At 34.8% G+C, this 23,897-nt stretch overlaps 2 protein-coding genes across 2 annotated transcripts; both read right to left on the reverse strand.

The window, feature by feature from the left end:
• Positions 1-2,843: 2,843 nt before the first annotated feature.
• LOC144444706 (uncharacterized) lies at positions 2,844-9,012 on the reverse strand. Its single transcript, XM_078134227.1, has 5 exons — positions 8,881-9,012; positions 7,078-7,332; positions 6,416-6,507; positions 5,330-5,660; positions 2,844-4,635 (listed from the first exon to the last, which is right to left on the reverse strand). The coding sequence occupies exons 1-5, from the start codon at positions 8,888-8,890 to the stop codon at positions 4,346-4,348; spliced, it is 978 nt and encodes a 325-aa protein (XP_077990353.1). The 5' UTR covers positions 8,891-9,012; the 3' UTR covers positions 2,844-4,345.
• Positions 9,013-12,883: 3,871 nt separating this feature from the next.
• On the reverse strand, positions 12,884-19,098 carry LOC144444779 (uncharacterized). Its single transcript, XM_078134313.1, has 5 exons — positions 19,046-19,098; positions 17,131-17,385; positions 16,474-16,565; positions 15,374-15,704; positions 12,884-14,691 (listed from the first exon to the last, which is right to left on the reverse strand). Exons 1-5 carry the CDS (start codon positions 19,053-19,055, stop codon positions 14,402-14,404), a joined length of 978 nt encoding a protein of 325 aa, XP_077990439.1. The 5' UTR covers positions 19,056-19,098; the 3' UTR covers positions 12,884-14,401.
• Positions 19,099-23,897: the final 4,799 nt, after the last annotated feature.

Genomic DNA, 23,897 nt, shown 5'->3' on the forward strand with positions numbered 1-23,897 from the left:
GTATGTATGTATCAACTTTGTCGTTCCGTGACAATGCTATCTATATACCCCTGTGGTTGATGGGAAATTACCGACCAGAATGTCACGACAAGGCAGAGATACCACCACCGAAGGACGAGGACGAACTGCCACTCGGTATTCAGGTATCACAAGGACCAACGGAAAGTAAAAGCACAACCTGTCCCGGATATTATATTACTGCTGATATGATAAATAGATAGATACACAAAATCTATCAAATATTTGATTGAAAATAATTAATCATAATCATCTCTGCATAGATTTGGATAATTAATAAAATATGTTTTCATGAAACTGTAAAATATATTATTTTGAATGTAAATCAGAAAGGTTACCTTTGTAGTATTATGAAAATCACGTCGCCATCCCTGGGATTGATGGCCATCTAAATTGAAATGGCAACCTAGATGAAGAGGTCACACCTTAACTACATCTGTATGCTAACGTTCTGTACTTAAAGCATTCAATATATCTGTTTGTACTAACGTCCAAAACCCCGGAGTTTCGATGACGACATATTATTGCAGGCCTCAAACAGTCACCTGTAGAGAAACAGAATGACAACGTATAGAGAGGTCAGAGGTGGAAACTGATCTTGATGTATTGTCCGCTGCTTAGGCTGACATGGCAGGTATTATACTGTTCACAAACAGGGACAACATGGCTTTTCACAGTAGCCATGGATGTGGGACAGCTAACCAACATCGAAGGGTAGTTTTGTAGCTTTCTTTTTTTAAATCTCAAATTTAAAACAACTGGAGTAGAATAACGACATGCATAGTACTTATGTAGTTAAAACAGACATATATAACCAATAATACTACGACGAAAGTGAAAGTACAATATGCTCAAGATTTTATATCGCGAACAATGCGATAGACAGAAAATTCATTTCTTTCAAGCACTCGGTAGAAATAAGTCCAACATTCTTAAGGGAAGTGAGCGCTACAGACAAATATAGTTACTGTTTATATCGTCATACTATCCCTCATCCATCAACAGAAACCTCACCCACCATTTATTGCACTGCCACAGTGATAACCAGTAGCTGCTTTGCTAGCTGCCATATTGTTTGTACACATTTGTAGCATGTACAGTGACTTGGCAATAATGCACAACACTTGCTTATTTTGTTCGGGTTTCACTGATGCAGTAGTAGAAACCGTCCGACCAGAATGCAACGACGGCAGAGATACCATCACCTAAAGACGAGGACGAACTGCCACTCGATATTCAGGTATTACAAGGACCAATGGAAAGTAAAAGTACAACCTGTCCTGGATTTTATATCACTACTGATATGATAAATATATAGATACATTAAATCTATCAAATATTTGATTGACAATAATTAGTCATAAACATATCTGCATAGCTAGATTTGGACAATTAACAAAATATACATATGTTTTTATGAAACTGTAAAATATATTATTTTGAATGTAAATCAGAAAGGTCGCCTTTGTAGTGTTAAGAAAATCACGTCGCCATCCCTGCGATTGATGGCCATCTAAATTGAAATGGCAACCTAGATAATGAGGTCACACCTTAACTACAACTGTATCGTAACGTCCTGTACTTAAAGCATTCAATATATCTGTTTGTACTAACGTCCAAAACCTCGGAGTTTCGATGACGACATATTATTGCAGGCCTCAAACAGTCACCTGTAGAGAAACAGAATGACAACGTATAGAGAGGTCAGAGGTGGAAACTGATCTTGATGTATTGTCCGCTGCTTAGGCTGACATGGCAGGTATTATACTGTTCACAAACAGGGACAACATGGCTTTTCACAGTAGCCATGGATGTGGGACAGCTAACCAACATCGAAGGGTAGTTTTGTAGCTTTCTTTTTTTAAATCTCAAATTTAAAACAACTGGAGTAGAATAACGACATGCATAGTACTTATGTAGTTAAAACAGACATATATAACCAATAATACTACGACGAAAGTGAAAGTACAATATGCTCAAGATTTTATATCGCGAACAATGCGATAGACAGAAAATTCATTTCTTTCATGCACTCGGTCGAAATAAGTCCAACATTCTTAAGTTAGCTACAGACAAATATAGTTACTGTTTATATCGTAATTCTATCCCTCATCCATCAACAGAAACGTCACCCACCATTTATTGCACTGCCACAGTGATAACCAGTAGCTGCATTGCTAGCTGCCATATTGTTTGTACACATATGTAGCGTGTACAGTGACTAGACAATAATGCACAACACTTGCTTATTTTGTTCGGGTTTCACTGATGCAGTAGTAGAAACATCACTAATTCTACTATTTATCAGTGTTTTGTCGACAAAAGATATAATTTTGAACTTAATAAAAATGCCACCAATTCATTCGAATAAGGGTTACGTCACATTGCCAACTGGGTTGAAGTTCATCAATATCTGAATTCGTAAATGATGATGAGGTATGTTTAAATAATATTCTTAATGTTGCTTGGTACTGATAGGGGAGGGTGACTTAAGGATGGAGGAGGGGGTTACCGGAAGCAAGGTATTCCATTCTGAGTCATTTGATGTCAATTTCAAAGTAATAAGAAAAAATCAGTCTCTTCTATTAATAAAATGATGGCCATGGTAAGTCCAGTGTGAAATGGCTGATTGACAAACGGTTAAGCGACAAGTTTAAAATACAATGTGGCCCTTTTTAATTCCGATAAAATAATTCAAGAACTAGCATTCGTTCATTTTTGAGTAAAAATCCAAAATAAGCCAAATGACAATGGTATATTGAGTTAAAGTTTTTTATTTTAATAATTGTACAATGAAATTATTACTTTCATCAATTTTAGTATATGTTTTTTCCTCCTGCTGGAATAAAATTCAATAAAGAAGTCAAGTTTACTTGAGTGTATTTCGGATATACCGTGGCAATAGAATTGTATCCTTGACTGAATTCTGTCTATACTACATGTGACGTGTGGATGGTAGCAAATCAATTCTTTGAAATTACATGAAAAAACACATCAATATGTTCTGCATATAAGGCATAAATACAGTTTAGCGTTAACTGAAACCATCGAGGGAAACATGGTTTCTTTGTTGTACCTGCTTTTTGTAACAGTTTAAATCCACGGAAATGAAAATTGAAGATTAACTAAAATTATAAATGTTTTATTATTCGTGATATAAAATCTATCACTGCTACATAAATCATTAACGCATTTTCTTCTCCAAGTTATTTAGAAAAAAAGAAAGTATATGGAATATTTAGAAAGTGAAAACATTTGATTAGCCAGCGTTATTGCAGTAATGTCTAACCAAACTGGAAATTGTTCACTCAGTTCAACATGAAATTTAAAACCAATCAAACATGAAAACACAAAAGTAATTACGTGATGGCGCACCTAACTTCTTAAATAAAAGTCTCGAAGGTTTGCTAATACTGAATTCAAATAAAAACTATATCCCTTCGTTATTGAACATCACCAAGATAAATAAGAGATTGTCATGCAATATGTAAAAAAATCATGCTATACCTCACATTGGTTACCAAACATAGATTTAATTATATCATGTTGAAAAATATTTGAGTAAAGATTGTATTGAAAAAGTCTTGTTTTATTCACTTGAGTGATTTAAAAACGTATGAACTTTCTTTTCGTAAAATTTGTATGATTTGAGCTACTTTGAATTGTTCCTCAAATTTAGCATCTTTACTGATCTTATGTTTTCGACTATCAGTAAGATGGCACTGGCTCACTACTATATGGCCTAAATGACATATTACATTTGACATAGTAAATAAACACCCTATGTATAATCCCAAACGTTTGACCTGATGTTTCACATACGAAATGTGTATGCTGGTGGTAAAAACAACTTTAACCGAAGACTAACATCCACACATGAACCATATAAATTGACATCTTAAAATTGTGGGTCATTTTTGTTCCTTGGTCATGCAGCCTACACCCTTCACTTACGCGATTTTGTCAGTGTCAAAGTCTCAATGTTTTGTATCTCTAGCCGCCGTATCTGATGGCGTCAGTTAGTGTCTTCAAATGGGATCTGAATAAATGATGAGAGTGGTACTTTAGAAGAATTAGCCAATCCCCAAGGGACATATTTTGAGATAGACTTTAAAGTATTGAACTTGGGTGAGCCATTGTTATTTTGATAATCTGATTTTAGATGTGAGACAGAACCAGTCGGCAAATGGCTAAGCTAATGTACATTGAGCACTCGCAAACTAATAAAGTCACTTGTGTTACATATCTTTTGAAAATGATTTACATTTCTATCGTTGTGCATATTGTGCTAAAATATAACTTTATTCGAAAAGATAAAAAGGGTGTTTTACATAATTTGACAGCTACTATCGCTGCTTTCTAATTCGCCCTTGTACATTTTCGCCGAGGATAAAATGGCCAACAACATTTCTCGCATGTATTGTTCTCTTTGCGGATCTTCTATGTTAGATTGGTGCATGGAATCATAGTTTGCTAAACAAAAAGTAACACATGCATCTAGGCCAACTAATCGTGCGAAATCGTCCTTTCTGCGATCCATGCCATCTGCATCCAATTGATGTTGTGCAATCAATTCGTCTGCATGTGTCATGATTAGGAAAATTGGGACACTACGACCTGTTGATAGAGGGATAAGGCAGATGATTATATTTTTATATTCAATAAATTACAACAGTTACTAAACATAATGGTTTCAAATTAAAAAGAAATAAAGCTGAGACTGATCGTATTGTAGCCGATATTTTCAATACATACATACATACATACATACATACATACATACATACATGCATACATGCATGCATGCATGCATGCATGCATACATACATACATACATACATACATACATACATACATACATACATACATACATACATACATACACTTACACACATACACATGCATACACACATACGTACGTACGTACGTACGTACATACATACATACATACATAAATGTATTTCGAAGGTTTTTATTAAGTCATCACAGGAGTTTTTCTCCTTAATTCTTGCAGGATGTGACAAAATAAGTCTGAACACAGGTTTCCAAAAAAATATTTATTTGTATTTCCTCGACGTTCTCATGTACTGAAAAGGCTAAGCTCTTTTGACAACGTCACCACTATCGAGCATTTTGTCTATATTTGTTGGAATCAAACAGGTTACCGTAGTTGGTATTATTAAAATTTAGAATGAATGCACCACTGACCTGGCAACCTAGTGACCTTACATTGATGTAAGTATTGTTTGGATATGAAGCAAAAATAAAGACCTAATGTTACATCCAGTTCGAGATGATTTCGATAACTTACCGTCTGGTCTCACGGCTGTATTAACGATGACACTATGCATGACGTCTACATCGGTGGTTGCCTTTTGTACACAGACGACTGTATGGATTCTTTCATCACGTTTAGTACGTCTGATACTGGTGCCAATACGCTTATTAGCAGGCTGGCGACCATTCAGAATATCCTGGACTCTTGTCGCCAATTGTACTGGTCCTGCAGTTAATGATTGTCCAGGTACGTCCCACAGAGTGAAGGACAAATAATGCTTACCAATGTGATATCTTGTATATACCCTTGTTCCTGGTGCAGTTCCTCGAAATGTTGTAGCAATTTGCCCCCGGTATCCTAATGACTGTAAGTCCAAAAGAAAAGAAACATTGCCATTTATTAGTCTAACGCTTCTAAAACAAACAACTCGTTCCTTATATTGGTAACCTTGTAACATTTATGGCCGCATAAATAACACCATAGACATTTGAGACGTCGATGGTAGCACTTTGGCATCACAAACATACTACATTGTAATTACTGTCGTCTATAACAAAATATTCCAGGCTCTTCCCATAACAATAAATAGGCAATACTATATATACCCCAAGATACTTAGCTTTCCCTTTTGTAAATTGGCTTTAAACTTCAGAAAAGTAACAAACACGTCAGTTGATATGTAGCAAACTGTAAAAACTACATGTTTTCCTACATCACATCTTTGAACCTATTAATTGTTTTTGGTTGGTCACATGACTCAGTATTATAATCGTGCGACAAAAATGGAATCCAATATGAGTTAAAGTTTACACCGACAGCGTTCAGGTTGAAATCAGGTTTCCGATAATTTCCTATTCACAACGCTTAAACCAACGTTTCCTAGTAAGCTAATATTATTCCCGTTTTCATGTGACCTTGGCATACAGCTAAAAGTGTGGTACTTGAACGCTGGTATTCTGTTTACAAACTGATAAATGAACCAATTTTTTATTTCACTACAACAGTTTTCATCTCTGCGTCAACATATCACTGAATAGCACTGAATAGGTATCGACTGAATGCTCAAAATTTTGATTGCTTTGACTGACGATTAACAATTAAGTCAAGGACATTTCTTACCTTTGCAATTGAATTGATGGCCGAGGACTTGCCATGTCCAGGAGGTCCAAAAAAGGCAATGTTCTGATTACAGCTGATTTTCTCAAGGTCGCCTAATATGTCAATATACAGATATTTACATATAAGTTCGCTTAGAAATATATAAACACTGGTTATTATATTGAATTTTCGTCCATTTTGCTGAATAGCAAGAACAGTGTAAAGTTGAATTGATCAATTTTTAATTATTGTCATTCAAAGAGTTACAGCGAAGCAATTGGGAAAACAACACCTTGCTACATAGTTTACCTAAGTACTCCAAATGTACTGCTCAGATCCCCCAGGACCCATGCCTTCAACACGCCCTTTCAATCAGCTTGTAATTGCAAATAGTCTAACAATTGTATATTTACTATTTTGTTTACTGACATTAAAAATAGGTAATAATTCTAATTCATATTTTCGATAATGCGATTGGTCACAGAACATTCTCTTCCTATCGGATTCTAGCAGCCGTACTTAACAGCTTTGAGAAACTGATTTTCTAAAGCCTTGTATTTTGTGGTTTAAAACATGAAAACATACTTATTAAGGTTCCAAATGAGTGCATCGTAAAATAAAAAATTGTAATAAAGATGTTACAACCTTTTCGACGAGAATCACTTCATTATGAATATACTTACTTAGGTCTGGGGAGACACCTCTGACATGATAAACAAAGTTCTGCCTTTGATACGTCGATAGTAAGTTATTGTTTTCAAGCATAGGACTAATTGATCCTTTGATTACTGCACGCTCGAAAATCATGATTTCGTCATCATCATCCAGGTCATTTTCTTCCTTTACTTTTGTTATTAGGTCATAAACAATACTCATATTATTGAGTTTATAGAGTTTTGCAGTGACCGTATCAACTTTGTATAAATTCAATTGCAACCCTGGAACAAAAAAAATGCGATTATAACTAAATATATTGATGATGCATGTTATTTTATTCGTGTATATTCTCTGGCTTTGATAGTAGTACGAATTAGCTATTGGCTAAATATATATATATTTATCTTGCACGATGGGCTATAGTGACTGAAGATCGTGAAACAACTCTCCGCAACCCTTCTAAAGCCTTGAAGTTATATTGAACTTGGTACCTAGAATCTTTACCTGGAGAGTGTACTGTAAAATGACTGTTCTACTTTTAGTCTGAGACTCATGTCATGCATTCTAGACGGATGGGCAAGAGGTTATTTTGCCAAAAATCCTGATTGGCTATATAACCATGCAAAAGTGAAACATTAGATCATCTTTACTACAACAAGGATATGCATTGTATGAAAGTGAAAGTAAAACCTGCCCTGTATGTTATATCGCGAAAAATATTATAAATACATAGATACACTCAATGTATCATACATTTAATGGGAAGCAATTTATTGTAACAATATCAATGGCTGCGTAGATTTGGATAATGAGCAAAAATATTTTTTTTGAAACTGTGAAATATTTGATCTTAAATCAGACAGGATTTGTAGTACTTTTAAGAAAAACAGGTCACCATCCAGAAGAATTTGGACTGTCTACACTGACATGGCAACCTAGATAAAGATGTCACAGGTTAACGGCATCACTGTAGTAACATAATGATGATAATATTAATGTGAAATCATAATGTGCCTTTCCTCGCGAGAGCTCAAGGCGCTCACAATTAGTACCCCTGGCACGGATCAATGGCAGCACAACGGCCCTTTATACTTCCTCAACTCTCGGGGGAGCATACAATCCATTGCAGCCTCTAAAAGCGCATACCTACATCTATCCTACGAGGTCCCCAATTATACAGCTGGGTTGACTAAGGCATAGTCATGGTTCAAATCTTGCCCAAGGAATTTAGCCTTTCAGAAACAAACGGCAGTGACGGGCCTCGTTGCACAGCTGAAACGCTTTGTGAGGGTGTGCTACTTCCTATGCATAAGGAACCCCTATAACGACTTGACATGTATGTGAAATTGGGGGATTTATATGGGAAGTTTTCGAGTTCCTATAGAGACAACATAGTTCACTCGGTATTACCTGGATGTTTTACCCATGGGACATGACGGTTAATTTTGTATAGAGATAGCCACATTTCCGACTAATAATAACAGAGACACCACACAACACCTCATACAGCAGGATCATTTGTATAAATCCATTAAAAAGTGATACGCATATCCATTATTTTACTGTAACAGTGCAGTAGAAGCAAGCTAGTGTGAAAGTGATGTCACATAAACTTTATGTTTACTATCCGACTGCTAAACAACATGAATATCTGCGTCTAAACCCCTACCAACTGTAAGCGGCACCGCTGCTATTGTACATTGTGCAGATGAAAGAGCTTGTATTTATGTGGCTGTAAAACATACCATATCCCATGAGAAAACCACCAAAATAACCAAGATTACACTTTAGGTAGTACAAGCAATAATATCACTATAATGTGTACTTACTGTTGGCCATTGCTACACCAGCATTTACAGGTAAACTATTTGGTATTGTGCTTGCACTGGTGGTCCTTGCTATACCTAAGTACCAAGTGGCAGTTCGTCCTCGTTCTTATGTGGTGCTGTCTCTGCCATCTATATATTCTGGTTGGTAATTTCCCATCATCCACAGGGGCAGATTGAATGTCAATATTACACAATTATATACAGTTCAACATCCTGTTTATATACAATGTATGCTCACTAGTTGATCTTATTTTCCACAATATCCACCAGTCCAGTTTATATATGCTCACTATTTGATGTTTTTTTCCCACAATATCGATCACATTATGAACATTTGTTTATATCCGTAAAGGTACACACATATAGACCTTCATTGACCGTTTGACACCAATATGGCCGTACATTCTTTCCAGAATACGCTGTCGTTTGTCCATATGGATAAATCCGGATTTTGTAATTTCTTTTCTTCTAGAGGCAGCAGATTTTAAGTGACAAATCATTATGTGCAAGTAGTGTTTTGGTGTTTTCTCAAGTATGACTGGGCTGGTAGGAGAGAGTTGCAGCTCCGTGAGAAATTAATAATTGGGGATATCAGAACTATACTATACACTGTGTTTTAATTATCCCCCAACCCGTACACCCCACAATCTCTATGATTAATGGGGTTTCACAATGTAGACATTTACGGATTTTTTTTCAATATCGAAATTAGATTTAGTAAAAACTCTCTCAAAGAGAACCAAACTTTCCATGCTAATTTTCGACAGTTGTTTTGCAGGTTTTTTTATAGCATTGTTACTGAACAACAATATGTTTGTCACGGTCTGTACCAAGTGTGAATCATATGACCTGAACCCGTTTCATGGCGATAAATCATTTTTGACCGCTGTTGACATAGAGTCGTCATTAGAATTGATTACTTCACAGTGCCTCTATTTGTGTTTGCATAATTTCACAATTAATTTAGATATGGTTAAAATATTGTGACCTAGTACTTCATAGAAAACTGAACTTATATATCTATTATTTTCATATCATAAAATCTAGGACGGCTTGTACTTTCGCTTCTCCTACTATGTTATTGTAATGTATGTATGTATGTATGTATGTATGTATGTATGTATGTATGTATGTATGTATGTATGTATGTATGTATGTATGTATCAACTTTGTCGTTCCGTGACAATGCTATCTATATACCCCTGTGGTTGATGGGAAATTACCGACCAGAATGTCCCGACAAGGTAGAGATACCACCACCGAAGGACGAGGACGAACTGCTACTCGGTATTCAGGTATCACAAGGACCAACGGAAAGAAAAAGCACAACCTGTCCTGGATATTATATCACTGCTGATATGTTAAATAGATAGATACACTAAATCTATCAAATATTTGATTGAAAATAATTAATCATAATCATCTTTGCATAGATTTGCATAATTAAAAAAACATGTTTTTATGAAACTGAAATGTATCATTTTGAATATAAATCAGAAAGGTTACCTTTGTAGTATTATGAAAATCACGTCGCCATCCCTGGGATTGATGGCTATCTAAATTGAAATGGCAACCTAGATGAAGAGGTCACACCTTAACTACACCTGTATGCTAACGTTCTTTACTTAAAGCATTCATTTACGTTGTCAATGTATCTGTTTGTCCTAACGTCCAAAACCTCGGAGTTTCGATGACGACATATTATTGCAGACCTCAGACTGTAACCTATACAGATACAGATGACTGAATACTGTGAATGACATAGTAAAGAGAGGTCAGAGGTGGATACTGATATTGGTGTATTGTCTGCTGCCTAGGCTGACATGGCAGGCATTATACTGTTCACAAACAGGGACAACATGGCTTTTCTTAGTAGCCAGCGACGTGAGAAAGCTAACATCGAAGGGTAGTTTTGTAGCTTTCATTTTTAAACTCAAAATTAAAACAAATGGAGTAGAATAACGACGTGCATAGTACTTATGTAGTTAAAACAGACATATATAACCAATAATACTACGACGAAAGTGAAAGTACAATATGCTCAAGATTTTATATCGCGAACAATGCGATAGACAGAAACTCATATCTTTCATGCACTCGGTCGAAATAAGTCCAACATTCTTAAGGAAAGTGAGCGTTACAGACAAATTTAGTTTCTGTTTATATCGTCATACTATCCCTCATCCATCAACAGAAACCTCACCCACCATTTATTGCACTGCCACAGTGATAACCAGTAGCTGCTTTGCTAGCTGCCATATTGTTTGTACACATTTGTAGCATGTACAGTGACTTGGCAATAATGCACAACACTTGCTTATATTGTTCGGGTTTCACTGATGCAGTAGTAGAAACCGACCGACCAGAATGCAACGACGGCAGAGATACCATCACCTAAAGACGAGGACGAACTGCCACTCGATATTCAGGTATTACAAGGACCAATGGAAAGTAAAAGTACAACCTGTCCTGGATTTTATATCACTACTGATATGATAAATACATAGATACATTAAATCTATCAAATATTTGATTGACAATAATTAGTCATAAACATATCTGCATAGCTAGATTTGGACAATTAACAAAATATACATGTTTTTATGAAACTGTAAAATATATTATTTTGAATGTAAATCAGAAAGGTCGCCTTTGTAGTGTTAAGAAAATCACGTCGCCATCCCTGGGATTGATGGCCATCTAAATTGAAATGGCAACCTAGATAATGAGGTCACACCTTAACTACAACTGTATCGTAACGTCCTGTACTTAAAGCATTCAATATATCTGTTTGTACTAACGTCCAAAACCTCGGAGTTTCGATGACGACATATTATTGCAGGCCTCAAACAGTCACCTGTAGAGAAACAGAATGACAACGTATAGAGAGGTCAGAGGTGGAAACTGATCTTTATGTATTGTCCGCTGCTTAGGCTGACATGGCAGGTATTATACTGTTCACAAACAGGGACAACATGGCTTTTCACAGTAGCCATGGATGTGGGACAGCTAACCAACATCGAAGGGTAGTTTTGTAGCTTTCTTTTTTTAAATCTCAAATTTAAAACAACTGGAGTAGAATAACGACATGCATAGTACTTATGTAGTTAAAACAGACATATATAACCAATAATACTACGACGAAAGTGAAAGTACAATATGCTCAAGATTTTATATCGCGAACAATGCGATAGACAGAAATTCATATCTTTCATGCACTCGGTCGAAATATGTCCAACATTCTTAAGGGAAGTGAGCGCTACAGACAAATATAGTTACTGTTTATATCGTAATTCTATCCCTCATCCATCAACAGAAACCTCACCCACCATTTATTGCACTGCCACAGTGATAACCAGTAGCTGCATTGCTAGCTGCCATATTGTTTGTACACATATGTAGCGTGTACAGTGACTAGACAATAATGCACAACACTTGCTTATTTTGTTCGGGTTTCACTGATGCAGTAGTAGAAACATCACTAATTCTACTATTTATCAGTGTTTTGTCGACAAAAGATATAATTTTGAACTTAATAAAAATGCCACCAATTCATTCGAATAAGGGTTACGTCACATTGCCAACTGGGTTGAAGTTCATCAATATCTGAATTCGTAAATGATGATGAGGTATGTTTAAATAATATTCTTAATGTTGCTTGGTACTGATAGGGGAGGGTGACTTAAGGATGGAGGAGGGGGTTACCGGAAGCAAGGTATTCCATTCTGAGTCATTTGATGTCAATTTCAAAGTAATAAGAAAAAATCAGTCTCTTCTATTAATAAAATGATGGCCATGGTAAGTCCAGTGTGAAATGGCTGATTGACAAACGGTTAAGCGACAAGTTTAAAATACAATGTGGCCCTTTTTAATTCCGATAAAATAATTCAAGAACTAGCATTCGTTCATTTTTGAGTAAAAATCCAAAATAAGCCAAATGACAATGGTATATTGAGTTAAAGTTTTTTATTTTAATAATTGTACAATGAAATTATTACTTTCATCAATTTTAGTATATGTTTTTTCCTCCTGCTGGAATAAAATTCAATAAAGAAGTCAAGTTTACTTGAGTGTATTTCGGATATACCCTGGCAATAGAATTGTATCCTTGACTGAATTCTGTCTATACTACATGTGACGTGTGGATGGTAGCAAATCAATTCTTTGAAATTACATGAAAAAACACATCAATATGTTCTGCATATAAGGCATAAATACAGTTTAGCGTTAACTGAAACCATCGAGGGAAACATGGTTTCTTTGTTGTACCTGCTTTTTGTAACAGTTTAAATCCACGGAAATGAAAATTGAAGATTAACTAAAATTATAAATGTTTTATTATTCGTGATATAAAATCTATCACTGCTACATAAATCATTAACGCATTTTCTTCTCCAAGTTATTTAGAAAAAAAGAAAGTATATGGAATATTTAGAAAGTGAAAACATTTGATTAGCCAGCGTTATTGCAGTATTGTCTAACCAAACTGGAAATTGTTCACTCAGTTCAACATGAAATTTAAAACCAATCAAACATGAAAACACAAAAGTAATTACGTGATGGCGCACCTAACTTCTTAAATAAAAGTCTCGAAGGTTTGCTAATACTGAATTCAAATAAAAACTATATCCTTTCGTTATTGAACATCACCAAGATAAATAAGAGATTGTCATGCAATATGTAAAAAAATCATGCTATACCTCACATTGGTTACCAAACATAGATTTAATTATATCATGTTGAAAAATATTTGAGTAAAGATTGTATTGAAAAAGTCTTGTTTTATTCACTTGAGTGATTTAAAAACGTATGAACTTTCTTTTCGTAAAATTTGTATGATTTGAGCTACTTTGAATTGTTCCTCAAATTTAGCATCTTTACTGATCTTATGTTTTCGACTATCAGTAAGATGGCACTGGCTCACTACTATATGGCCTAAATGACATATTACATTTGACATAGTAAATAAACACCCTATGTATAATCCCAAACGTTTGACCTGATGTTTCACATACGAAATGTGTATGCTGGTGGTAAAAACAACTTTAACCGAAGACTAACATCCACACATGAACCATATAAATTGACATCTTAAAATTGTGGGTCATTTTTGTTCCTTGGTCATGCAGCCTACACCCTTCACTTACGCGATTCTGTCAGTGTCAAAGTCTCAATGTTTTGTATCTCTAGCCGCCGTATCTGATGGCGTCAGTTAGTGTCTTCAAATGGGATCTGAATAAATGATGAGAGTGGAACTTTAGAAGAATTAGCCAATCCCCAAGGGACATATTTTGAGATAGACTTTAAAGTATTGAACTTGGGTGAGCCATTGTTATTTTGATAATCTGATTTTAGATGTGAGACAGAACCAGTCGGCAAATGGCTAAGCTAATGTACATTGAGCACTCGCAAACTAATAAAGTCACTTGTGTTACATATCTTTTGAAAATGATTTACATTTCTATCGTTGTGCATATTGTGCTAAAATATAACTTTATTCGAAAAGATAAAAAAGGGTGTTTTACATAATTTGACAGCTACTATCGCTGCTTTCTAATTCGCCCTTGTACATTTTCGCCGAGGATAAAATGGCCAACAACATTTCTCGCATGTATTGTTCTCTTTGCGGATCTTCTATGTTAGATTGGTGCATGGAATCATAGTTTGCTAAACAAAAAGTAACACATGCATCTAGGCCAACTAATCGTGCGAAATCGTCCTTTCTGCGATCCATGCCATCTGCATCCAATTGATGTTGTGCAATCAATTCGTCTGCATGTGTCATGATTAGGAAAATTGGGACACTACGACCTGTTGATAGAGGGATAAGGCAGATGATTATATTTTTATATTCAATAAATTACAACAGTTACTAAACATAATGGTTTCAAATTAAAAAGAAATAAAGCTGAGACTGATCGTATTGTAGCCGATATTTTCAATACATACATACATACATACATACATACATACATACATACATACATACATGCATACATGCATGCATGCATGCATGCATGCATGCATACATACATACATACATACATACATACATACATACACTTACACACATACACATGCATACACACATACGTACGTACGTACGTACGTACATACATACATACATACATACATAAATGTATTTCGAAGGTTTTTATTAAGTCATCACAGGAGTTTTTCTCCTTAATTCTTGCAGGATGTGACAAAATAAGTCTGAACACAGGTTTCCAAAAAAATATTTATTTGTATTTCCTCGACGTTCTCATGTACTGAAAAGGCTAAGCTCTTTTGACAACGTCACCACTATCGAGCATTTTGTCTATATTTGTTGGAATCAAACAGGTTACCGTAGTTGGTATTATTAAAATTTAGAATGAATGCACCACTGACCTGGCAACCTAGTGACCTTACATTGATGTAAGTATTGTTTGGATATGAAGCAAAAATAAAGACCTAATGTTACATCCAGTTCGAGATGATTTCGATAACTTACCGTCTGGTCTCACGGCTGTATTAACGATGACACTATGCATGACGTCTACATCGGTGGTTGCCTTTTGTACACAGACGACTGCATGGATTCTTTCATCACGTTTAGTACGTCTGATACTGGTGCCAATACGCTTATTAGCAGGCTGGCGACCATTCAGAATATCCTGGACTCTTGTCGCCAATTGTACTGGTCCTGCAGTTAATGATTGTCCAGGTACGTCCCACAGAGTGAAGGACAAATAATGCATACCAATGTGATATCTTGTATATACCCTTGTTCCTGGTGCAGTTCCTCGAAATGTTGTAGCAATTTGCCCCCGGTATCCTAATGACTGTAAGTCCAAAAGAAAAGAAACATTGCCCTTTATTAGTCTAACGCTTCTAAAACAAACAACTCGTTCCATATATTGGTAACCTTGTAACATTTATGGCCGCATAAATAACACCATAGACATTTGAGACGTCGATGGTAGCACTTTGGCATCACAAACATATTACATTGTAATTACTGTCGTCTATGACAAAATATTCCAGGCTCTTCCCATAACAATAAATAGGCAATACTATATATACCCCAAGATACTTAGCTTTCCCTTTTGTAAATTGGCTTTAAACTTCAGAAAAGTAACAAACACGTCAGTTGATATGTAGCAAACTGTAAAAACTACATGTTTTCCTACATCACATCTTTGAACCTATTAATTGTTTTTGGTTGGTCACATGACTCAGTATTATAATCGTGCGACAAAAATGGAATCCAATATGAGTTAAAGTTTACACCGACAGCGTTCAGGTTGAAATCAGGTTTCCGATAATTTCCTATTCACAACGCTTAAACCAACGTTTCCTATCTAGTAAGCTAATATTATTCCCGTTTTCATGTGACCTTGGCATACAGCTAAAAGTGTGGTACTTGAACGCTGGTATTCTGTTTACAAACTGATAAATGAACCAATTTTTTATTTCACTATAACAGTTTTCATCTCTGCGTCAACATATCACTGAATAGCACTGAATAGCACTGAATAGGTATCGACTGAATGCTCAAAATTTTGATTGCTTTGACTGACGATTAACAATTAAGTCAAGGACATTTCTTACCTTTGCAATTGAATTGATGGCCGAGGACTTGCCATGTCCAGGAGGTCCAAAAAAGGCAATGTTCTGATTACAGCTGATTTTCTCAAGGTCGCCTAATATGTCAATATACAGATATTTACATATAAGTTCGCTTAGAAATATATAAACACTGGTTATTATATTGAATTTTCGTCCATTTTGCTGAATAGCAAGAACAGTGTAAAGTTGATCAATTTTTAATTATTGTCATTCAAAGAGTTACAGCGAAGCAATTGGGAAAACAACACCTTGCTACATAGTTTACCTAAGTACTCCAAATGTACTGCTCAGATCCCCCAGGACCCATGCCTTCAACACGCCCTTTCAATCAGCTTGTAATTGCAAATAGTCTAACAATTGTATATTTACTATTTTGTTTACTGACATTAAAAATAGGTAATAATTCTAATTCATATTTTCGATAATGCGATTGGTCACAGAACATTCTCTTCCTATCGGATTCTAGCAGCCGTACTTAACACCTTTGAGAAACTGATTTTCTAAAGCCTTGTATTTTGTGGTTTTAAACATGACAACATACTTATTAAGGTTCCAAATGAGTGCATCGTAATATAAAAAATTGCAACACAGATGTTACACCCTATACGACGAGATTCGCTTCATCATGAATATACTTACTTAGGTCTGGGTCTGCACCTCTGACATGATAAACAAAGTTCTTTCTTTCATACATCGATAGTAAGTTATTGTTTTCAAGCATAGGACTAATTGATCCTTTGATTACTGCACGCTCGAAAATCATGATTTCGTCATCATCACCCATTTTTTTTTCTTCCTTTACTTTTGTTATCAGGTCATAAACATTACTCCCATTATCGAATTTATAGGGTTTTGCAGTGACCGTATCAACTTTGTATAAATTCACTTGCAATCCTGGAACAAAAAAGTAATGCGATTATAATTAAATGATGCATGTATTCGTGTAGTTTAACTGGCTTGGATAGTAATACGAATTAGCTTTTGGTTAAATATATATATTTATCTTGCCCTATGGGCTATATCGCCTGAAGATCGTGCAATAATTCTCCGTTAACAACCTTTCTAAAGCCTTGAAGTTATTTTGAACTTGGTACCTAGAATGTTTACCAGGAGAGTGCGTTACATGGACTGTAAAATGACTGTTCTACTGTTAGTCCGAGACTCATGTCATGCATTATACAAGGATGGGCAGGAGGTTATTTTGCCAAAAATCCTGATTGACTATATAAGCATGAAAAAGTGAAACATTAGATCATCTTGACTACAGCAAGGATATGCTATGTATGTAGGACAATGAAAGTGAAAGTAAAACCTGCCCTTATGTTATATTATAAATACATAGATACACTCAATGTATCATACATGTAATGGGAAGCAATTTATTGTAACAATATCAATGGCTGCGTAGATTTGGATGATGAGTAAAAATATTTTTTTTTTATGAAACTTAAATATTTAATCTTGAATCAGACAGGTTTTGTTGTACTATTAAGAAAAACAGGTCACCATCCAGAAGATCTCGGCCTGTCTACACTGAAATGGCAACCTAGATAAAGATGTCATAGGTTAACGGCATCACTATGGTAACATAATGATGATAATATTATGTGAATTTATAATGCGCCTTTCCTCCTGGGAGCTCAAGGCGCTCACAATTATTACCCCTGGCACGGATCAATGGCAGCACAACGACCCTTTATACTTACTCAACTCTCTGGGGAGCATACAATCAATTGCAGCCTCTATAAGCGCATAGGACTGAGCATTCACATATCAACATCTATCCTACCAGGTTCCCAAATATACAACTGGGTTGACTAAGGCACGTTCATGCATGGTTCAAATCTTGCCAAAGTACTTTAGCCTTTCAGAAACAAACGGCAGTGATGGGCCTCGTTGCACAACCAAAACGTTTTAGGAGGGTGTGCTATTTCCTATGCATAAAGAACCCCCTAACAGCACAACCTGACATCTATGTGAAATTGGGGGCTATTTATATGGGACGTGTCTAATACTAAGCGTACGATAGCTATAGTAACAACAACAAGTGAAAAGGGAAAGAATAAGGTGAAACATTTTGAGTTCATATACATACAACATATTCTTACAGTTCACTCGATATTACCTAGGTGTTTTACCCATGGGACATGACTGTTAGTTTTGTATAGAGATTTCGACATTTCCGACTATTAAAAACAAGGCACCACACAACACCTCTCACAGCAGGATCATTCCTGTATAATTCCATTACAAAGTGATACGCATATCCATTATTTTACTGTAACAGTGCAGTAGAACCAGACTGTGTGAAAGTGATGTCACTTAAACTTGATGTTTACTATCCGACTGCTAAACAACATGAATATCTGCGTCTACACCCCTGCCAACTGTAAGTGGCACCGTTCCTATTGTGCATTGTACATTGTGCGGATGAAAGAGCTTGTGTTTATGTGGCTGCAAAAAAACATACCATATCTCACGAGAAAAACACCAAAATAACCAAGATTACACTTTAGGTAGTACAACCAATAATATCACTAATATGTGTACTTACTGTTGGCCATTGCTACACCAGCATTTACAGCTAATATATTCGGTACTGTGCTTGCACTGGTGGTCCTTGTTATACCTTAATACCAAGTGGCAGTTCGTCCTCGTTCTCAGGTGGTATAGTCCAGTCAATCTAGCGGAAAAAATGGCCGAACCCAAACATAATTGCAACAGAAATAATTTTTAGTGCATCTTGCTCAGAATTTTATGCTGAATAACATATCAAAAGTCTAGAAAAATCTAAGTGGTGGAACATGGTCAAAAATGACATTTCTTAATTAGCATAATTAGTGAAAAAATAATATTCATGAGATATCATTTGTTCAAAAAACCTATGCAAGTAACATGTCTATGGGAAGGTCTGAAGGTGAGTAATTACTTTGGAGTCACTGTACGATCGTGCAACCATTCCCATAGAATTAATATGTGTATTTTTAATTACTTTAATTAAGGACACTGATTACTTGTAACGTACAAAAACTATACATTTTTTGAACGCCCCTGTTAGTTGTATGTCTATCATTAGGTATTAGAGTATTTGAATCCCTTACTCTCATCATTAAATACCCCCTCCCTTGTTAGACAAACATGCATGCTAAACAAGTGTTAATTAGTGTAATTAACATGTAAAACAATACATTAGTAAGCATACGTGATATTTTTTGTTCAATAGTTATTGACACTTGATTTTGAATGAACATAACTTTTCAATCATCAAACCACTCCAAGGTAAGCTAAAGAATAGTTAAACTTTCCTAATTAATTAATTGATTAATTAATTAATTAATGTAATTATCGTCAAGATGTTGAGAAGTTTTTTCGATTTAAAGTATGCAAGTAATATGTCTTTCGATAGGTCTTGACTTTATCAGTCAGATGAACATCATTATCAAATTGTAAAACCTGCGCGGGAGTACCATTCATGGGTTGTTGGTTTTATAAATATTCACCCTATTAGACATTGTATAAGGAGAAGATTCTGTTTTCATTATGTGATTTTATATCACCGCGTGTGTCCACGGATCGTTCAAAAATGATGTATGGTTCCAATCGTACCTACACCATAATTATACAACCTCGACGCTGGCAGTATCTGAGATGCTGTACTCCTAGACTTTTTTGTCTTCTTCCCAATAGTTTTGATATCTCTCAGAGAAAGAAATGCCTCTTGATTCTATCAATATTCCGTCACTGTTTGTTTACATAGGATTTTATGCATATCTATAAATATGTCTTCTTTGGGTGGGTTTACCAGTGCTGCCCTTTGTCTTTCAATTAAGGCAGCACTGATTGACTTGTTTCTAGATCCTGTTTTACCTCATATGTGCTATTATTAGTGGTACCGGTTTAGGAATAGGTTGTGATTATCTGCTTATCACAATTGTATATTTTTGTAGTTTTCTTTATTTTCAGTCATTCTAAATGAACATACTATATTTAAAAAGTACAATTTGTGTAGTATCAGTGTGTTTGTTATTTCTTGCGATGTTGATACCTTTTGGTCTTTATGTTCAATATGTTTAAAAGTGAAAACAAAAACATGTTCACATTCTGTTCTGTCTCAAAACCTACCAGTTGAAACTTTAATTTCTAACTATGAACTATGACATCCTATGAGTTATTGCATTACATTTTACAATAAAGTTTGGCTTTATTAGTAATTACTTGGCATGTTCTACCCTTTATATTTCGTTTAAAGCTCGATTACTGACAACATGGTCTTCAGTTTGTACATTGAATTGTACCCTGTTTTTAGTAAAAGATATCTTTCATATCTAAATATAAATTAGCTTATAAAACTTGAATCTTTTGAATTCCGCGCTATGTAACATGTACACATATTACCCCTACAGACAAGTATTCAGATGAGTATTATACATTTGTAGATTTCGTTACATCCCTCTGTGAATTGTTTGAATTCAGCTGTGTTTTTATTTCAATGTTACAAAAATATAGATATCTTTGAAATGACATGAAAGGCAGCATTATAGGTCCATTTTTTGCACATTACATGTATTATTACCACTGTTCAAAACATAAGACGGTTTTAGGTGATACAGGACATTAATAATTTCTTTGGAGGGCCCTTCCTCTATTATCTTCTTTCTTTTATTTCTGTACCATTACCAGTCATCTGACAGTTACATATCATTTTGAGTGCAAATCTCACTTCGTCTTTAAAATTAATTAATTTAATATTTGAATATGTTACGACCACAAACTAACTTTATCTTTGACCTGGAAAAGTCATTTTTTCTAATTCTGCATACTGTGACATCTCAAATATATTTAGTAAAACATTTGGCAAATTTGGCTCAGAAGATGCCTTCTGTACAATGAGACGATGTCACAAAAGCTCAGTAAAGTATAACTTCGTTCGTTTGGGGGGGGGGGGGGTCTGGCATCAATGCGATTGCTGAACTTCATTCTTGCACTTCTAACCAAAGTTCGAAAACTTTCACAATCACGCCTTCAATGATAACTTCTATATTTATACTAAGATGTTCATAAGTTGATTAAAATTTACTTCTTATGTGATATATAACTGCTAGATTTCCAATATAGTATTTAATGTGTTGTCCTAAATGGACAAAGTTCATTTATTGAGCTTGTGAGATATATTATGCGATTGTCCCTTAATCCTTGCACAAACAATGCTGATGATATCGTTTCAACAGATTTGTAACTCCTATTTTGTGTTTGAAAATGACCTCTTCTATTAAGTTCTAAGCTTTCCACGATTGTACGACTCTATAAGGGGTCGTGTGATGCAGAATACTATAGGTGAAACATAGACCAAAGCTAATTGTAAGCAAAATGAAACACAGCTACAATAAATCGCCTTTGTAATGTTAATAGTCTGGCTGATAATGACTATTATAATTATTTCATTTTTCTTTTATTAGTTTTATCATCTAACTTTATTCATATTTTCTGTGTTTGTGTTTACATTGTTACACAATCATCACAACCTTTGTTCTAATTCCAGATGACAATGCTAATTCTTTCGAAATGATATTTAAAATTATCTATACTTTTGTTAAGATATCAGGGGCAGGTAAATGTTGCGAGTACTTTATCTTCCCTCATTTTGTTTTCAATTTCTACAAAATCTATGGTATATTTGTTTAGATTTCAATTGATTAATTTTTATTCAATTTTGATTACATTTTGTGAGGGTAATTTAATCATTTTTTATTTTATAATTTCTTATTCCCAGTAAAACATGTGCACAAGAACTAAGCATTTATCAACCATGCAGTGCCTGTTTTTTTTAAAATGAAAACTATTTGGTTTCCTTAGAATCAGTGAGAATTTAAATCCTTTTAAAGTTTTGTCATTCATTTTATGACAGGATTTTTGAAATCTAACAACTGAATTTGATAGCCTTCTTGACATGTCATTTGTTTCAAACAGAATTTTTACCGTATGTTTATTCCTGTTATATCAGGCTAACCATTAAGTTTGACTAATTATTTGAGTCACTACATAAATAATTGCGGGCTAGGTTGAATTGGAAGACGATTGTGGTAAATTGACACAAACAAGAGATTGATGATGTTACTTTCAAACTATATCAGTGTTGAAAGGGGTGTTTGATTAATTTATCTTTCTGCACTGTTAATAATAATATTTATAGAATTGAATCAGAAAGTTTGAAGATGGGAATGTGTTAAAAAGAGAACAATATGATAAGAAAGAGATTGGCTGTTTAGTTTAGTGATGAGAATGATGAGGGGAATAGACATCCCATAATAGTTTCATGTCCTTGTCGACTCTCAGTATAAGTACATCTTAATCTTGTGTTCCTCCTAAGTTAACAACTTGATATCAGTGCGGTATGCGAGAACAATATGTACACATTAGTATAGAGCGATACATTGGTATTAGAAGTACATAGTGATCCAATGCTATAAGTAGTAACTTTTGCAACATTGTTGGTTAGATGCATAAAGATCATTATACCTATACTATTGGGTGGAGGTTTCAGGCAAGATGCAATTGTTAATATTTATTGCCTTGATTTCTCTGTTGCATAACTACAAAACAGAAATATGAGTTAGCAGACTGTCTTTGATGATATTAAAAGGTCCATTGTAGCCTATGTAATTTGTCATTTCAAGACCTTCCCAAGGACATATTACTTGCATAGGAGATTGATAAACCATGTATATGCTAATTATGCTAATTACTAATTAATTAAGAATCTTTGATACATTTTACATGTAAAGTGTTTGATGATGACAAGCACACTAAATTTATTTCCAACTGTACTACAAGTCAAATGAAATATAACCTGCAAATACTTGTGTTAAAATGTTATCAAATTTGAATATGCTGATTGTAATTTTTCATAATTTACATATTAATTATGCTGATGAGATGTTGAGTCATCATATTGATGGTCCTAGTATGCTTTTTCACCCTTAGACCTATCCATAGACATGTTACTTGCCAGGTTTTATTGCGAAAACAGCATTTTAAGAATATAATATTCTTGCTAATTATGCTAATTAATAAAAATCTTATTTTCACCATGTTCCACCACTTAGATTTTTCTAGACTTTTGATATGTTGTTCAGCATAAAATTCTGAACAAGATGCACTAAAAATTATTTCTGTTGCAATTATGTTTGGGTCAAACCTTATTTTGACTGGACTAGTAATGTCTCTGCCGTCTTTGTATTCTGGTTGGTAATTTCCCATTATCCACAGGGGCAGATAGAATAGCAATGTTACAGAATTACATACAGTTCATCATCCAGTTTATATATGCTATATAGCTGATATTATTTTCCGCAATGTCCACCAGTTCAGCGTCCAGTTTATATATACTCACCATTTGATGTTTTTTC

This window comes from Glandiceps talaboti, chromosome 13 (genome assembly GCF_964340395.1).
Source record: "Glandiceps talaboti chromosome 13, keGlaTala1.1, whole genome shotgun sequence".
Lineage (NCBI taxonomy): Eukaryota > Metazoa > Hemichordata > Enteropneusta > Spengelidae > Glandiceps > Glandiceps talaboti.